Genomic DNA, 17,940 nt, shown 5'->3' with positions numbered 1-17,940 from the left:
TGCACAACACATGGTATGTTTCCTTACTGTAACACTGTAACTGCATTGTACTATCCCCCATGAGACTGTACCTGAGGTTTCTTTGTCTACTTGTGCCCTCAGCATAATGTGAGCTTGACTGTACATGCTAAATAAATGAAAGAGCAAAAGACCGACTCTCCTTTGTAACTATGACAAGACATAGTTTTGACAAGAGGAGGGAAAAGTTATGAAAGTCTTTCTTTATTGGACCAAAGGTAGGGTTTCTACTTCTTCCTTATAGAGTTCCCAGTGGAATACACAGACCCTGCAAGACTCTAAAACCTCTTAAGAGTTCTGGATGGAATACTCTGAACTACCAAAGCATCCCAGGGGAACATGGGACAGGCTATCACTCCTAGATCTCCAAATCTAAAAATGTCTGCCAGAGAGTTTTTAGAGAGTGCAGAATTGGAGTATTTTTTTCTCTTTAGAGTCATGTTGGTTGTATTTTGTACATTACAATCAACAAACATTAATTCCTAACCTTCTATGTGAGAACATTACTGAGCACTTTAACAGAGTATTCAGAAAGAAATTATTTAGTTTCCACTCTTAAGGAGCCTATAAGTTCTGATAATACACAGTTTGGTATTTTTCATAATATAAAATTAAAGGAGAAGAGTGGATAAAAGGAGAAGAGACACACTTTGCCTATCAAAATTCACTTTTGACATCAGATAAAAAATTTTTTAATTTAGTTGTTTGTAATCAGCTGAGAATATTAATTTTCTAGGAAGATAAATGTCATAAATATGAAAAACTATTAAAGTTAAGTGAGGGACTTCCCTGGTGGCGCAGTGGTTAAGAATCTGCCTGCCAATGCAGGGGACACAGGTTCGATCCCTGGTCTGGGAAAATCCCACGTGCCGTGGAACAAGCCCATGCGCCACAACTACTGAAGCCCGAGCGCCTAGATCCCGTGCTCCGCGACAAGAGAAGCCACGGCAATGAGAAGCCTGTGCACCGCAACAAAGAGTAGCCCCTGCTCGCCACAACTAGAGAAAGCCCGCGCACAGCAACAAAGACTCAACGCAGCCAAAAAAACAAAAATAAAAATAAATTTAAAATAAATAAATAAGTAAAGTTAAGTGAAATGACGATTTTCCTCCACATTTTAAAAAACCAAGAATAAGTTAAAATGTTTGTGTTAATGTACTTGAATTCTGGTCATTCTCTAAAAAAGGTTATGTACATGGTAAGATTAAACTCTTTGTTTCAATTATTTTTGGTAAAGCTGATAAGCTTACAAAGTCATCACCAGTTTATAAAAGTACTTGGTTAGATTATGTACATCTGACTCCTTTATCTTTGGTTCCTTAATTCACAGTCAGGGATGAGATCCTGTCATAGATCATTTACCTTTGTTCTATCACACAGTCATAACTTTTACTCGCTCCAGCCAGTTGTCTGAAAAATACATACTGAAAGGATTATCTTGCAAGTAGAAAACTCTTTGTCATCACTGAGAAGACACGCAGAATAACTCCAAAATGATGGATTAGTAGTATCATCTTTAGTAAATAACATGTGTGGGTGATTATATGGTTGTACGAGGTGGGGTGTGTGTGTGGGGTTGTTTTTGTAATTATTATGTTTTACATTAATAGCACTGATTGTTTTTTCAAAAGAACCACAGAGTTATCTTTAAGAAAGTCACACTGAGACTTCTCTGGTGATCCAGTGGTTAGGATTCCACGCTTCCATGGCAGAGGGTGTGGGTTCCCTGGTTGGGGAACTAAGATCCCACATGCCGTGCGGTGTAGGCAAAAAGAAAAAGAAGTCAGACTATTTTAATATTAATTTTTCTAAATGAGACATACTGATTCTATGACCCTCCTCCCCAAATTTTATGTGCTCAAATACCAGAAAAACACACAAAAATAAACAACTAATGGGACTTCCCTGGTGGTCCAGTGGGTAAGACTCCGTGCTCCCAATTCATGGGGCCTGGGTTCGATCCCTGGTCGGGAACTAGATCTCACACGCATGCCGCAACTAAGAAGTCTGTATGCCACAACTAAGAGTCCGCATGCCTCAACTAAGACCCAGTGCAGCCAAAATAAATAGTAAATAAATATTTTTTAAAAATAAACAACTAATATTTTATTACAAAGGGACCTTAGCTCAGCACCAGCAATGGTCATATTAAAAATATCTTCTGATAAAGAGGAAGAAACATCACTTATAAAAGTAGGATTCTACGTTGAGGGGGTTTCTGAAGGCCCTTAAATCTCAATTAGAAGGAATCTTATAGTCATTATAAAAAACAGTATGGCGGTTCCTCAAGAAATTAAAAATATGTGATCCAGCAATCTCACTTCTGGGTATATATCCAAAGGAAACAAAAATCATTATCCCAAAGAGATAGCTGTACTCCCATGTTCATTGCAACATTATTTATAATAGCCAAGGTATGGAAACAATCTATGTGTCCTTCAACGAAAGAACGGATATAGAAAATGTGATATATAAACATACATACATATTTACACAGAGTAGAACATTATCCAGTCATAAAAAAAGGAAATCCTATCATCTACAACAACACGCATGAACCTGGAGGGCATTATGCTAAGTGAAATAAGCCAGAAAGAGAAAGAGAAATACTGCATGGTACCACTTATATGTGGAATCTAAAAAAAAAGAAAAGTCAAACTCATAGAAACAGAGAGTAGAATGGTGGTTGCCAGGAGCTGGAGGGTGGTGGGAGAAACGGCGAGAGGTTGGTAAAAGGGTACAAACCGTCAGTTATAAGATGAATAAGGTCTGAGGATCTCATGTATAACATGGTGACTGTAGTTGATAATACTATATTGTACTGAATACAGTAATTGAAATTTGCTAAGAAAGTAGAATTTAAGTGCTCCATCCTCCAGAAGTAAATATGTGATAAATGTGTTAATTAACTTGATTATAGGAATCCTTTCACAATGTATACCTATATCATATCATCACATTGAACACTTTAACATTTTTATTTGTCAATTATACCTGTAATTATTAGCTGGAAAACCAACAACAACAAAAAAGGAATCTTAGCTACCAGTTTGTAATATTCGGGGCCAGCAGAGGTCTCTACCCACTCTGATGAAAGGCCAAGTCCTCCTTTTTACACAAGTCTAATACACGGACTAGATCATTTTACTTGGAATGACCTAAGCCTGAGTTATTTAAAGACATTTCTGGAGATGAACTATATTAACTACAAAAGAGCACATCGATTTTTTTAGGCCCAGATTTTAGCAGAATATGGCTGCATAATGAAATTCTATACCTTAAAATAGTAACTGCCTACCAAAACACACAAGTAACCTAGAACTGTCAAAATTCAAGCATTAATAGGGAAGATGGAATTGTCTCAGTCTCAAAAATGTGGTTACCACGACTTTACTAACCACAAATTTCCAGCCCAGCAGATCTCAATATCACCGTAAGCCACACACCATGACAATTTACTTGTCAATTATTATGCTGGTGTGGTTTTTCAACTACCAAGTCATATAAAAAATTATTTTAGAACAATTCCATTGTTTGGGTACTCTAGTGTTTAGATTCCCAGCTGAACAATTTCCTATAGTAATATACTGAGTGACGAAATGGCCTTAGAGTCATGTAATTTCTGGTCTCTCTTAAACATATGCTTTCAAGAAAGCAAACTATACCACTTCACACAGGCTCCTCCAAAAGGGTCTGTGGCAAGTAACACACTACATAATCCCATGAGGGTTTCAGGTTTTAAGGTCAGTTCCAGTTTCCTAGGTCCCACATTATATATAAAGGACTACTGAGAAATTCATAGGCAAACACAAAAGAGACATTCTGGCTACTTAAGTCTAACTCCAACTACATTTTATAACCTGTCAAGTTTTTAGGACTACAATTCTTTAAACTTTAAGGCATAGAGCTAATTTAATTGGTTTTATTTGTTTGTTTTGTTTGAAAAGATAAGTGCCCCAAGTACCTGCTTTGCAGCTTTCTTAGCCTCATGCTTCCTTTGATTTTTAAGAGCTGTTTTTGATAACGGCTTCTCATTTCCTGGTTGTGGTTTCATATTCTGAGGTGGTTCCTCCTCATGCTATAGAAAATGTAAAATAAATGACTTTGAAATGGAGTCCATGTATTTACAAACATATACAACATATTATACAATCTGGCTAGTATAGGACAAACTTACTTTACCAAATTTATCATAAGTTCACTGGCAAAGAATATTTCAAAACTCTTGTTGTAGGCACACTTCAACGGTCAAGATGGATTTAATGAGGATCTTCCTACTAGTTGATATATGATATCTTTCAGTTATGTAAGAGCCAGCAAAATTCACTTTATTTTTGTTTAAACAATGGAATTTTTCTTAGTACTACCACTGACACATGATTTTTATGAAATTAGATACTAACAATAGCTTCTTCTGGGGTCCTTTTGGATTTGACTACCGCCAACAGAAACAGTTGCCTCATTTGTTTTCTTTGCACAAAGAGTCACTTGCTAGATCTTGCAAAATCAGAGATTAGAAGATTAAAAATAAAAGCAAATGGAAAAACTAAAACAGACAATAAAAAAATAAGAAGGGGGTAACTACATAGTTATAAATCCAGAATTAACATAATGAAGAGGTTTTAAAACACTAAATGACTTGTCAGACTATACTGTGAAAACAGGCAATCATTTTCATCATCAGATATTTATATAACTGTCAACCACATTCAACAACAACAGAATTACATACAGGATCAAGAAGGATCTAATGTAAAACACAGTGACTATACCTGATAGCACTGTATTGTATAATTGTATAACTGAAATTTCCTGAGGGTAGAATTCAAATGTTCTCACCATAAAAAAAAAAAAAAAAAAGATAAATATGTGAGGTGATGGATATGTTAATTAACCAGATGAGGGGAAACCTTTCACAATGTGTATTAAATCACCATGATGTACACTTTTGAAGTTTCCTGAGTACTAGATCTCAGAGGTGTAATGTACTTATAAGTGCTATAATCAAATGGGCAGAGCTCAAACATTTAAGATATAGAGGAATAAGTAAAAAACCATAAATTGATTTTTATCTTAGCAGCTGCATTAACTATTGCAGGCATCGAAGTTCTGTGTGTGAACTACCCTACTTGAAGCAACTGAATATATGAGAACCCACATTTGTAGAACAGACAAATTTGCGTGGCAAGCCTCTTGCACTTTTTTGATCCCCACTGCACATGATGTTAGTTAAGATATACTAATCCTTGAACATTTGTTTTATATTCTTTCAATAGTGAGTTCTTCTATAGTATCTTGCTTTGGCTGAAAAAGTTTCTACTCATGAGAATTTAAAAAAAAAGGAGAAAGCAATTAAGAATGATGCAAGGGCTTCCCTGGTGGCGCAGTGGTTGAGAATCTGCCTGCCAATGCAGGGGACACGGGTTCGAGCCCTGGTCTGGGAGGATCCCACATGCCGCAGAGCAACTAGGCCCGTGAGCCACAACTACTGAGCCTGCGCGTCTGGAGCCTGTGCTCCGCAACAAGAGAGGCCGCGATAGTGAGAGGCCCGTGCACTGTGATGAAGAGTGGCCCCCGCTTACCACAACTAGAGAAAGCCCTCGCACAGAAATGTAGACCCAACACAGCCAAAAATAAATAAATAAATAAATAAAAATTTAAAATAATACAGACATACATTTTATTAAAAAAAAAAAAAAACTCAAACTGAACTTCATATTTAAAAAAAAAAAAAAAAAGAATGATGCAAGAAGAAAGGATGAGTTACAAGTCTCTTCCACACTATGAGCATTATGTAGCCACCGAAAGATTTTCATTTTATTTATTTATTTATTTATTTTAATTTATTTTATTTATTTTTAGCTGTGTTGGGTCTTTGTTGCTGCATGTGGGCTTCTCACTGCGGTGGCTTCTCTTGTTGCGGAGCACGGGCTCTAGGTGCGCGGGTTTCAGTAGTTGTGGTATGTGGGCTTAGTTGCTCTGCAACATGTGGGATCTTCCCGGACCAGGGATCGAAACCATGTCCCCTGCACCAGCAGGCGGATTCTTAACCACTGCACCACCAGGGAAGTCCCCGGAAAGACTTTCATTTTAGATGAAAAAAATCCACACAGCTACTATGGATCATGAGCTTTTCTGGCTTTAGTACTATGTGTCTACTGTACACAATTTCATCCTCATTAATAAAGTTTGTTTCTTCAATTACATCAATTATAAGATTGTTTTGATGAACACATTATAAAAGTGAAGGGTTTTTTTGAAAGCCAAGAAATATTTAAGTATAATTTATATATGAATTTTTACTTATAAAAAAAGTAATTTTTTCCTTCAGGGGGAGGAATCCAAACACCTTTTTTTCCCCTCTGCTATGTAACCTTCTTCCTTTGTGAAGTTATTGACCAGACTATCTTTGTTTCTAGTAATTTCTTGACAATGTTTTCTTTGCCATTTAGCTATTTTCTGGAATTAGATACAAACAAAAATTTCTCATTCACAGGCATATAGTTCCTTCAAATTAAATGATGTGATAGGATCACATAATCACCAGGTTATATACAAAAGCAAGAATTTAGTAGAAATCTTAAATGTCAAAAAAGTTTGGTTTTGGGACTTCCCTGGTGGTCCAGTGGTTAAGAATCCACCTTCCAATGCAGGGGACGCACGTTCAATCCCTCGTCGCGGAACAAAGATCCCATATGCCGCAGGACAACTAAGCCTGCGTGCCGCAACTACTGAGCCCAAGCGCCACAACTAGAGAGAAGCCTGCATGCCACAATGAAAGACCCCACATGCTGCAACAAAGTTCCTGCGTGCCTCTACTAAGACCCGGCACAGCCAAAAAAAAAAAAAGAGTAAAAAAAAAAAGTTTGGCTTTAAGAAGTTCTTACCTAGTTTTTTTTCACTATTTTCAAAATATATTCTTTCTATATTAATTTTTCTCCCTCCACCAACCAAAACAAATTAGTTTTATGAGTCAGAGAATAAAAATATACACTAATTCAGAACTTCTTCCTCTTGTGCTATCTTACACAGATTTAGAAAGCAGGATGCATTAAGGTCACTTCTTTTTTTTAATCTCAGGTCAGGAAAATTTCAATAAAGAGACAGAACAAATCCTAAGACTATTATATCCTTTTTAAAAAAATCTAAATACAAAAATAGTAAACAGGGCTTAATTTGTTATATGTTTTTATGTATTTTTACTAAATAACTTAATGCAACAAAAATGTTTCAACAACATTTCACTGAAGTCAAAATGCTACATTTTGTGGAGGAAGAAGGCTTGTTCTTTTTTGTTTTTCAGAGGGTTAGGAGCACATTGGAGGCACAGAAATATTTATCCTTTGAAAAAGTATCTACTTCCCTGAGTGCCTTAATAATTAAGTGACTATATATTCCCATTTACTTGGAACAGTCCCACTTTACACCTATTGTATGGTCATCATTCTACTAATATGAATAATATTGTTCATTCTTATAGAGCAACTTTATTCCTTAACGTCATCACAGAAACTCAGGAGATTAATAAATGCTTTCCCCTGAGCTCTGAAATGCTAACATTTTAAAGCAGATCAGAATCTGACCAATACTCCAGTCATAACTTTACAACAGAGGTCAGGAACTGATGGCCTAAGGACAACAAGTGTGTTTTGTTTGAACAGCAGTGTTTTAAAAATTGAGAAATTTCATACAAGCATCCAACTTGTCTTGAAAAATCAAACTTTTGGCAAACTGGGCCTAAAATCTCCTGTGGAAACAATGGGCTACTGCTGTGCAGTTGCTATGGCCTTGAAAGAGGGCATGCTCTCTCCCTTTCACCATTCTCTCCCACTCACCATTGCCTTACACTACCAGCCTAGCCTGACAGGCAATTGAATTTGAGCCCACAATCTACACCCAGTAAGTCACACCCAGCTATCTTTCCCAGAGATTTTACATTAATTACTTTGTCAACTTAACAATAATTCACCGGGACTTCCGTGTCAGTCCAGTGGTTAGGACTCCTCGCTTCCACTACAGGGGGTCCAGGTTCAATCCCTGGTCAGGGAACTAATCCCGTAAGCCGCATCGCACGGCCAAAAAAACAAACAAACAAACAAAAAACCCCAAAACAACGATTCACCATCTTCAGCAGCAGGTCCTCCACAATTTCTACCCTAGAGTTTATATCTTCTAATCAGATACTAAGTAACACAAGAACATGCATAAGAAAAGGATCTAGGGAACTCTACACACTGAAAAACCTTTTCCTACCAAAGTAGTAAAATTTTACTTACCAGTTTGGAATTGGTGACTGGTTTATTTCTTAAAGCTGGGGGTCTATAAGCTGTTGCAACTTTAGGTTCTTCACTAGGTACATCACTTGAAACTGCTTGGTAAGTTATTGCTTTTTCTGGAAATATTCCATCTAAGAATGGCTGCCAAGAAACCTGCCATAATTCTGCAGTTGATGGTACATCATACTTGTGCAAGACAGCGCCGGTATAATGCCAAATCTTGTACCCATTATTAACACGTAACCTGGGAGCACACGTGGCTGTTAAAATATGCTCACCATCTGGGCACCAAGCAAAATATGTAGAATCAGAGGCCACCGGTTTAGAAATAAGTTTGTAGTTTTTAACATCCCACACTTCCATTTGCCCCCTCAGATTTCCAAATCCAGCTAGTACTAATATATGTCCATGAGGGCTGTAGTAGGCTGCATTACGAGGGCCAGTTCCGAAGTCAAACACAGGATCACACTTCAAGTTGAAAATTGTTGCTTTGGCAGGCATGAAACCATAAACAGCACAAAACTCAGTAGAACTAGAATTCCAAACTACATCATAAATGGGGCCATTTTTTGCTAGAAAAAGAATATAAAATCCAAGTTAGTGATAAAGAAATACATACAGGATTATAATATTTAATAGCACAAATTACAATCATATAACACTCATAAACACATCAAACACTAAAAAAAAAAAATCCAAAAATTTCATGGTATGTTAAAATTAAAATATTTTTACATGACATACTATGGGGATTAATGTATGATTATAAATTTATTTAAGAACCCCTAATGAATCTTAATTTCTTTTATTTTTTTTATAATTGTTTTGCAATTTTGTATATTATTATTTGTCTTTAGTACTTTTATTTAAATTTTTTTTTTTTGGCCACGCCGCGTAGCATATGGGATCTTAGTTCCCTGACCAGGGATCAAACCCGTGCTCCCCTGCAGTGGAAGCGCGGAGTCTTAACCACGGGACCACCAGGGAAGTCCCTTAATTTCCTGTAAACATTCTGGCAATGTGGGCTCATAGAAGCATAGGTTATTATTACTATTAATAAACTAGTTTTTCTTGGAAGAGGTAATATATGCATACAGTAATAAAGATACAAACTATATAAAAAGACATGCCACAAAAATAAGTCCCTCTACGCAAAGGCAGCCCTCTGTTATACTTCTTGCATATCCTTTCAGAATATTTTTGTTGAAATTAAGCATCTCTCTCTTAAGCACTTACACACATACAAAAAGTTCTAAACCTTTGTTGTTTCATTTAATACTCTTGGAAATTTTTCCATGTAAGCACATTGAGCTCTGCCTCATTCAGCTGCACTGTATTCCATTACAAATCTTGCTGTTTATACTCCACTGTAAATGTACACAAATGTATCTGTAGGAGAGAAACTGCCTGGTCAAAGGGCACATACATTTACTTCATAATGTACCACCGAAATGCCCTTCAAAGAACTTGTACCAATTTACACTACCAGTAGCTTTTTTTTTTTTTTTTTAATTTATTAAATTTATTTATTTTTGGCTGCGTTGGATCTTTGTTGCTGTGCACGGGCTTTCTCTAGTTGCGGCGAGCGGGGGCCACTCTTTGTTGCGATGGCTTTTCTTGTTGTGGAGCACGGGCTGTAGAGCACAGGCTCAGTAGTTGTGACGCACGGGCTTAGCTGCTCCGCAGCATGTGGGATCTTCCCGGACTAGGGCTCCAACCCGTGTCCCCTGCATTGACAGGCAGATTCCCAACCACTGTGCCACCAGGGAAGCCCTACCAGTAGTTTTTGATAGCAAAGATTTTCCCCTCACTCTCACTGATACTGTTTCAAATTTTTATCTTTGCCAACCTACTAAGTGAAAAATTGTATCTTGTTTTCCTTTATTATAAATGAAGCACCTTTTAGTATACTTATACATAATTTTATTTCTTTTTTGTGGACTATTTTTTACTGTCCTATACCTATTTTTCTCTCCTGTTATTGGTCTTTTATTGTTACACTTGAGATAGTAACAAAATTCACCTTTTCTCATATTTATCCCTTGTCTAAAAATTTTTTCCCTAATTTTTTGTTTGTTTTGCTTAATTTATGGACTCTTTTCTTCCCCCAGTGTAGAAATCTGTAATTTCATATACTCAAATTTATCACTTTCCCCATACGACTTTTACCTTGTTTAAAGTCTTTTTCTACTTTAAGATTAGAAAAATATACGTATAGCTGGTTCACTCTGCTGTAGCTGTACAGCAGAAACTAACAACATTGTAAAGCAACTATACTCCAATAAAAATTTTTTAAAAAAATTAGAAAAAAATTCTCCCACATTTTCTTCTAGTTCTGTAGTTTTAGATACAATTTTTTGGCCCAATTGGAACTTATTTTGGTAAAGAATTAGCAATAGTAACTTTTTGTTCCAAATAGCTAGCCAAGTGTCCCCAAACCATATATTAAATGATCAATATTTTCCTGCATTGATTCAAATGCTGACTTTATTATATGTCAATGGCTTTGGAAGTATGGATCTATTTATGGATCCTACTGTGTTCCACTGATTTATCTGCTTATCCATAAGCCAGAACCAAACTGTCTTAATTACAATTGCTTTACATTTTAATATCTAATAGCAGAATCCCTCCTTTGCTACTCTTTTTTTTTGCAAAGTTTTCAAAACATTCTTGCATGTTTATTTTTCAATATCAACTTTAGAACCAGCTTATCTAGTTGTAAAAAAGAAAATCTACTGGCATTTTAGTTTAATTTTTAGATCAATTTGGAGAGAAATGACATCTTTGTAAAGTTATTAAAGGTTATAGTTTGCCCCTCAGAAGTTTTAAAGTTTTCTTCCCATCAGCCCTATATATTTCTTTTTTGTTGCTGTATATGGAATCTTTCCTCCCATTATGCTTTTTAAGAGGCTGTTGTTTATGCTGTGACTTCATCTGATGAGCAGAGATGATTCGATTTTCACCTTTCAAAACTGTATACTTATTCTTTTGATCAGGTACACTGACTAGGTCTTTCAGAATGTTAAATAATAAATGGAAGGGGGCAGGTCATCCTTGTTTTGTTCCTGATTTGAATGGGAATACACAGTTTTTAAAAGAAAGGTTACCTTACCCTTACATGTTCAATTCAAAATAAAAAAGATTAGGGAGTTGCCAGAATTTTAAAACTATTTTTTCACAGTTAACTCATCAAAACAAAATATGAAGTGGTTAAAACTCTTCAGTTCTGAAGATGGTGCTAAACACACTACACCAACTTGCTGTCATAATTAATCAAATAAGTCCCCAAAGAGCTATTATAATGGAATTATCTCACTCAGCAAGTTCCCTACTAAACTGCTGGCATAACTAAATTAACTAATTGGATTCTGTCAAAATAAGGTATGTTTGGGGATGATAAGAGGAATTTTATCTTCAAGGTTATTAAAATATGTGAGTTCTATCACTTGATCAAGAACTTAGATGATATCATCTTTATGGCACTGTATTTTTTACTATCATTGATTCTATTAAAGGAAGACTGCTGGAACACTCACGTAATTGCACCACAGCACTTTCTCCGTTTGTGGCAATGTAATGCAGCGTCTGTTCCCCATAGTAGGAAGCTCCTGTCTTGTCAACATCAGTACTAGCTACTACCAGCACAGCAGTAGCTGTAAGGGTAAAAACTTTAATTAGATTTAAAACACAAATTAAACTAATGGTGATTAGAAAAATATTAAAAAGTGTAACAAAGCACATGTAAATTTTCATTGAATCAGCACTGATACTCTTTTCTTTTTCTATATACATAGGAATGTAAGTCTAAATTAATGCTTGATAAACAAAATGGGAGATAAAATATATTTATCATACCTTTTTTATTCCATAGCATTGTAACCTTATCAGCCTTAAAGAAACTTTTATTGGCTAAAGCTGCATGAGGTCCATCAAAGTTGGGGTACTGATATAATCTAACAAATGAAGGTGCACCCTTACTTCCTGGAACATAGACAGCCACCTAAGATACACAGACATAAATAATGACTTAAATTTTTTGAAGCACATCAACTAAGATGGACATGTTTTTAAAGTCACTAAAAACTAGGAAAAGGTTTAATCTCATAATATTCCACATGAACAAACAAAAACATTAGCAGTTACCTTGTACGGCTGGAGTCCAGGTGATAACACAAAATCATTAATTTTTTTCAAATGCAATTTATTTGCAAATGTATCTAAAAAAAAGTAAATGGTATTAGATTAATGAGAGAAGCTAATAGACATATCTCAAATTCTGAATGCATTATAAAAGGTTAACGTAACTATACACAAAACGGCTCACTGTAGTCTCACGTAGGTGAGGCAGAGCAACATAGTGGAAAAAGCATGGGTGAGTGAGACAGACCTGTGCTTGAATTCCTACTCAGTCACTACTGTGTGACCTTGGGCAAGTAATGGGATTACATACCTAATTCCTAGTGTACAGTGCCAGGCACATAGTAGGTATTAAATAAATATCAGTTCTCTTCTCTTAAACCTCTGAACTAAAGTAGTCTCAGAGCCCACTCGATGGGACAGATGACCCTAGCCTGCTACTGTAGAACGTGGAAATGAAAATTCTGTAACTAATGTGATAAACAGATCCACAACAATGATAATCAACAATAGTAACTATAACAATGGCCGATATTTGTTGAGTGCTTACTCTGTGCTAGGCAGTAAGAAACCATGTTATGAACACTACGCTCTCCTAGTTAACGGGACCAAGAGCTATTGCTCTTTCTTTGTTCAAATATAGAGATCAACAGCTATTCAAAAGTAGCATACCAAACTGCTAAACTGGCAGCCCCCTTCTTTTGGTATGCTCATAAAGCATGCAAGTATGGTATGCAAGTAAGATAAGCAAACAAGCTAACCCCAAATTAGTGGGGAAAGAATTAAGTCTCAAAAGCAGGAAATTGAAGGGTAATGCTAAATGACTGTGTAGATGGTGTCAAAATCAGCCTGCATGCCATCTTCTATACATGTGAACATTTACCAATTCCCATTCTACTTTCTCGACCTATGATGGGGTTATGTCCTGATAAACCCATGGTAAGGTGAGAATATCATAAGTTGAAAATGCATTTAATAAACCTTATGTACTGAACATCATAGCTTAACTTAGACTACCTTAAATATTAAGTGCTCAGAACACTTAATATTAGTCTACAGTTGAGTAAAATCATTAAACACAAAGCCTGTTTTATAATAAAGTGTTGAACATCTCATGTAATCTATTGAATACTCAACTGAAAGTGAAAAACATAATGGTTGTACAGGTCCAAAAGAGTTGTAAGTGTATCAGTTGTTGACCCTTGTGATCATGTGGCTGACTGGGAGCTGTGGCTCACTGCTGCTGCCCAGCATCACGAGAGGGTACCATTCCACATGGCACTAGCCCAGGAAGAGACTGAAATTCATAGTACAATTTCTACTGAATACATACCACTTTCACACCATCATGAAGTTGAAAAATCTTAAACTATTGTTAAGTCCGTGACTGTACTAAAAAGTGTTCAGTCACCAATGGAATATTCTAAGGACAAAAGGAACTGCAAAACTTTCTTCTTTAAATTATTTTTCAGGAATCATGTTATAGGTGTTACTGTTGGTATTGCTATTCTAAGAATGCTATGTGGTCAATGAAGAATAAAGCAAATGAATAATTATGTGGATGTGATATTATCAAACTATCACCCCCGTTATCCCAGAGAACCACATTCTTGGGTGTTGGCAAAAGGCAATACAGATATAAGATAAAAAAGAAAAAAAAAAAAAAGGCCTAGGAACAATGATCAATCAACACAGTAGCAATGAGAATCCTCTACACCCAGACTGTGGTCTCTAAATACCATTTTCCATAAAAAGGGAGCAGAGTATATTGGAGAATTGGCTGATTCTGGGCGTATAGCAAGAAATATACAAGATAATCCTAGAATGATCTGTCCTACCATATAGCAAAAAAGACATTAAAGACTAATTGACCAATGATGGGACAATTTGAGAATCAATAAGAATAGTAATTAAAATGGATTGAAACACATCATGTTTAAATCCATAGTTCATTAGGTTGGGGGTGGGGACTATTGGTTGCAATGGAGATTGCTAAAGAAAGAACTCATTTTATTAAAAGTGATAAAGGAGAAGAATATTTATTTTGCCTTTCCCATATAAATGGTCCACTAGGTAACCAAATAGTAGAAAGGGGAATTTCTCCTTATAGAGGTAGTACAGCTAATAAATGACAGGGGAAGGAGGGAAACTATAGTATCACCAATTTTTAACCACGCATGAAATAATGGATCGAGGCATTGAACATTAATGCCAATTAACCATACAAAATTAAAGACAATGAGACATTATGTGCTTCTTGATAAAAGAATTGAAAACTGCCTTATGATGTAGTCTTGCCCTCAGCTTCCCAAAAAAGAACTTGAAGCTGACCAACTCTAGATCCAAATAGTTATTTACAGGAAACAGATGAACATGTTAAATTACAGAATGGGATACAAGAGCAAAACTCAAATACGGGAATATATATAAGACAAGTAACTTTGTTTCTTAAATAATAAATTGCAAGGGGGAAAAAAGAATGGAGAGGGAACTTATAGCGTAAAGAAACTTAAAAGATATATAAATCAATTGCAATGTGAAGGACCTTATTTGCATCCTGAGTTTTAAAAAAATTATCACATTTTCAATTATTAGAAATTTGAACACTGACCAGATATTCTATAATCTGTGATAATGGTATTATGATTAAGTTTTAAAAAAATATTAGGAGCCCTAATCTTCAGAGATACATACTGAAACAGTTATAGGTAAAATTATATGATGTCTACAATTTGCTTTAGCAGAATAAAAGAGATGGTAGGTGGACAGATGCATGGATGAAGAAGGTTTGGCAATGGGCTGATGGTTATGGGACTAGGTGTCTACTTTTGTATTTGAAATTCTACACAAAAAAATACTTTAAAAATTTGTATCACAGCATTTCAATAGCAACTAAACTCAGAAAGAGATACTCAAATGTCTTAATAGTAATTATTAGATAGTAAAAATTTATTATAAAAGAATATGTTTGTGTTATAAAATTTTACTAGCAATTACACTTGGAGTTATTCAAATGAATTACTATAACAGCAATTGTTAATATATTAACAGTATTTAGGAGAACCCTATGATATCATATGTAAGGCAATAAAAACTGTACATATTTATAGCAAATAATAAAATTATTTCATAAATCTTTCCATACTAAAATTGTTGTTTTCAAAGAAGTGAACTTCATTGTTAACATTTCGGGCACAAAGAGTTTCATCTTCTGACCAGGATGGACACCTACATTGAAAAGAAAGAATATTAAAAAAATTTAAATAGAATGTAACATCATATGTTAACATGTTAAAGTTTACGATATTGTTTACTATTTAAGGAAAAATACTTATAAATATGATGTCAAGTCAGTTACTAATAGTTTTAGTCAGCATATATAATAGAAAAATATTATTCCTTTTGATTCAAATACTAAATAAAAGATCAAGTTTTTACTCTATTACATTCTCACATACAAAATCCTTAAAGATCTAGATTTTGATCTGACAAGTTATTTTCTAAATCAATACCAGAGAAACAAATAATATACAACAAAGATATTTAAAATATTTTAAAATAATTAGTATTTTAAAGCATTTATTTACCAATTTTGCATTTTTTTCTGGATGAAAGACTTCAAACACGTCCCAGTTTTCACATCATAAAGTTGTAGGTTAGGTATCCCAGCTGTATCATCTTTAGAAGCTGCCATAAAAACAAAATTTTTTGCAGTAATTGTCTCCTAACACTAGTAAAAAGATTTCACTCTTAGAAAAAATTTGAACAAGATTATAAAGATCCAGTAAGAGTTGCTTTAAATCAACTTTCCCCTCTAGCTTTAATTATAGATTTAATCATCCATTCCTAAAGCCATGACAATATGACGGCTGTTTGAGCAGAATTTTGTATTTCTGAAATGAGTTAATTACTACAGTTTTTAAGAACACTTAAGAGAGTTCTTGTTTATTAAGTGTGACATAGTTTGCTGTTAAACAGATTAAACTGTCTTATCACGAAAGCTGTGTCTGTAAGTCACACACATGAAAAAAAGTTATATAAAACCACTCACAGTCCTCAACTGATTCTCAATTTCCCTTTTACTTACTTGGAAAAATCATATTCATTAGAGTCCATGCCTCTTGGAAGAACGAACTCAGGAAGTTTATAACCCAACAGTGAACTACTATCCTATATTTATTCAACAATATCCACATTGTTACAAAATGCTTCTTAAAATAAGTCCTATACCGGGACCCAATATTTTATCACTGATCTATGAAGCACAGCTATATATTGGGTTGGCTAAAAAGTTCGTTTGGATTTTTCTGTAAGATGTTATGGAAAAACCCAAACGAACCTGTTGGCCAAGCCAATAAAATGTTCATATAACGTATATTAGATCTTTAAATGCGTTAGAAAATGACACACCATTTCCTACTCTTTGTCATACCATACACATTTCTTAGATGTTGTGTCTACTGTACTTCCTCTTTCATTTATAATTATATAAAGCGTTTTTTATTTTAAAGGTCATTATTCTTCGTAATTTTTGCAATCTTCTCTATCCATTGGTTATTTACTTTATAAATTTTCCCTTGAGCTTTTTTCTTTTCCTCTATCTCATGATGGATCTTCTCACTAACTTACTATACCTTGAAATTACTTAAAGTACATTCTATTTGGAGAATACAAGATTCATTGTCGATTAAAAATATTCTAAAACACTATTTACTATCATAAATATTAATTACTTTCCTATAAGGTTATAAACCTTCTCCTTTTTTTCCCCCACTGAGTTGAGTTGGTCCTGTCAGAATATTTTTACAATTGGAAAATACTTACTAGTGTAAGGCTGCCATGTTGCCAGGACAGTGTTTTTTGGCGAGAACTCAAGGCAAACTGCCTTTGGAAGGTCGAAGGAGTGCAGTAGTCCCTTGTTAGTGACATTGATAACATTTATTCTGGTTTCAAAAGAAATTACTTCAGCAATGAAATACTGTTTCACAATAGCCAGCAGTATCCAAAACATTCATACTTCTTTTTAAATACAGATCACTCTAAAGTGTTCATTCCTCATAAAAATCAATTTTCAGTCAGTTCTAGAAAATATCCAATAAACACTTAAACGTAAAAAAGTGTACATTTTACCAAAAGGTCCCTATTTAAGGCTGGTGTTGGGAAATAACATAGAATTTGCGGGAAGATACAATAGATACCACCTTCAACCAAAAAGGAAAAAACAGGCCTTTAAGTGAACACAGAGCAAATCTACAGACAAGCTGAGGAATTTCAAATCCAAGAGAAAACGAAAAGTATATATTTTTTAATTTGAGTAAATGGAAACTGCAGCAGCTAGGGAAATCAGCAAGGATACTTTTGATGTCTATAAAAATCTCAGAAGCAATCTCCAAAAGATATTACTGTAAGAATTATCGTGGTACAATGACAAAAATAACAATAATTGTAAAAACAAAAGCAGTTTCCACTTTTGGGGACACTTTCTCTGAACCATGTTCTGGTTTAA

The 17,940-nt window shown here is 34.9% G+C and overlaps 1 protein-coding gene across 1 annotated transcript in view; it reads right to left on the bottom strand.

The window, feature by feature from the left end:
* EIF2A (eukaryotic translation initiation factor 2A) overlaps positions 1-17,940 on the bottom strand; it is a 37,832-nt gene that overhangs the window by 3,158 nt on the left and 16,734 nt on the right. Inside the window, exons 4-11 of the mRNA XM_068546098.1 lie at positions 17,259-17,377; positions 16,022-16,121; positions 15,580-15,662; positions 12,441-12,514; positions 12,153-12,297; positions 11,834-11,950; positions 8,295-8,866; positions 3,983-4,096 (exon numbers count right to left, since the gene is read on the bottom strand). Coding sequence (XP_068402199.1) covers positions 3,983-4,096; positions 8,295-8,866; positions 11,834-11,950; positions 12,153-12,297; positions 12,441-12,514; positions 15,580-15,662; positions 16,022-16,121; positions 17,259-17,377 — 1,324 coding nt within the window. The remainder of the gene's footprint in view (positions 1-3,982; positions 4,097-8,294; positions 8,867-11,833; positions 11,951-12,152; positions 12,298-12,440; positions 12,515-15,579; positions 15,663-16,021; positions 16,122-17,258; positions 17,378-17,940) is intronic.

This window comes from Eschrichtius robustus, chromosome 6, assembly GCF_028021215.1.
Source record: "Eschrichtius robustus isolate mEscRob2 chromosome 6, mEscRob2.pri, whole genome shotgun sequence".
NCBI lineage: Eukaryota > Metazoa > Chordata > Mammalia > Artiodactyla > Eschrichtiidae > Eschrichtius > Eschrichtius robustus.
The sequence above is the reverse complement of the archived record's forward strand: the minus strand, read 5'-3'. Positions and strand labels throughout refer to the sequence as shown.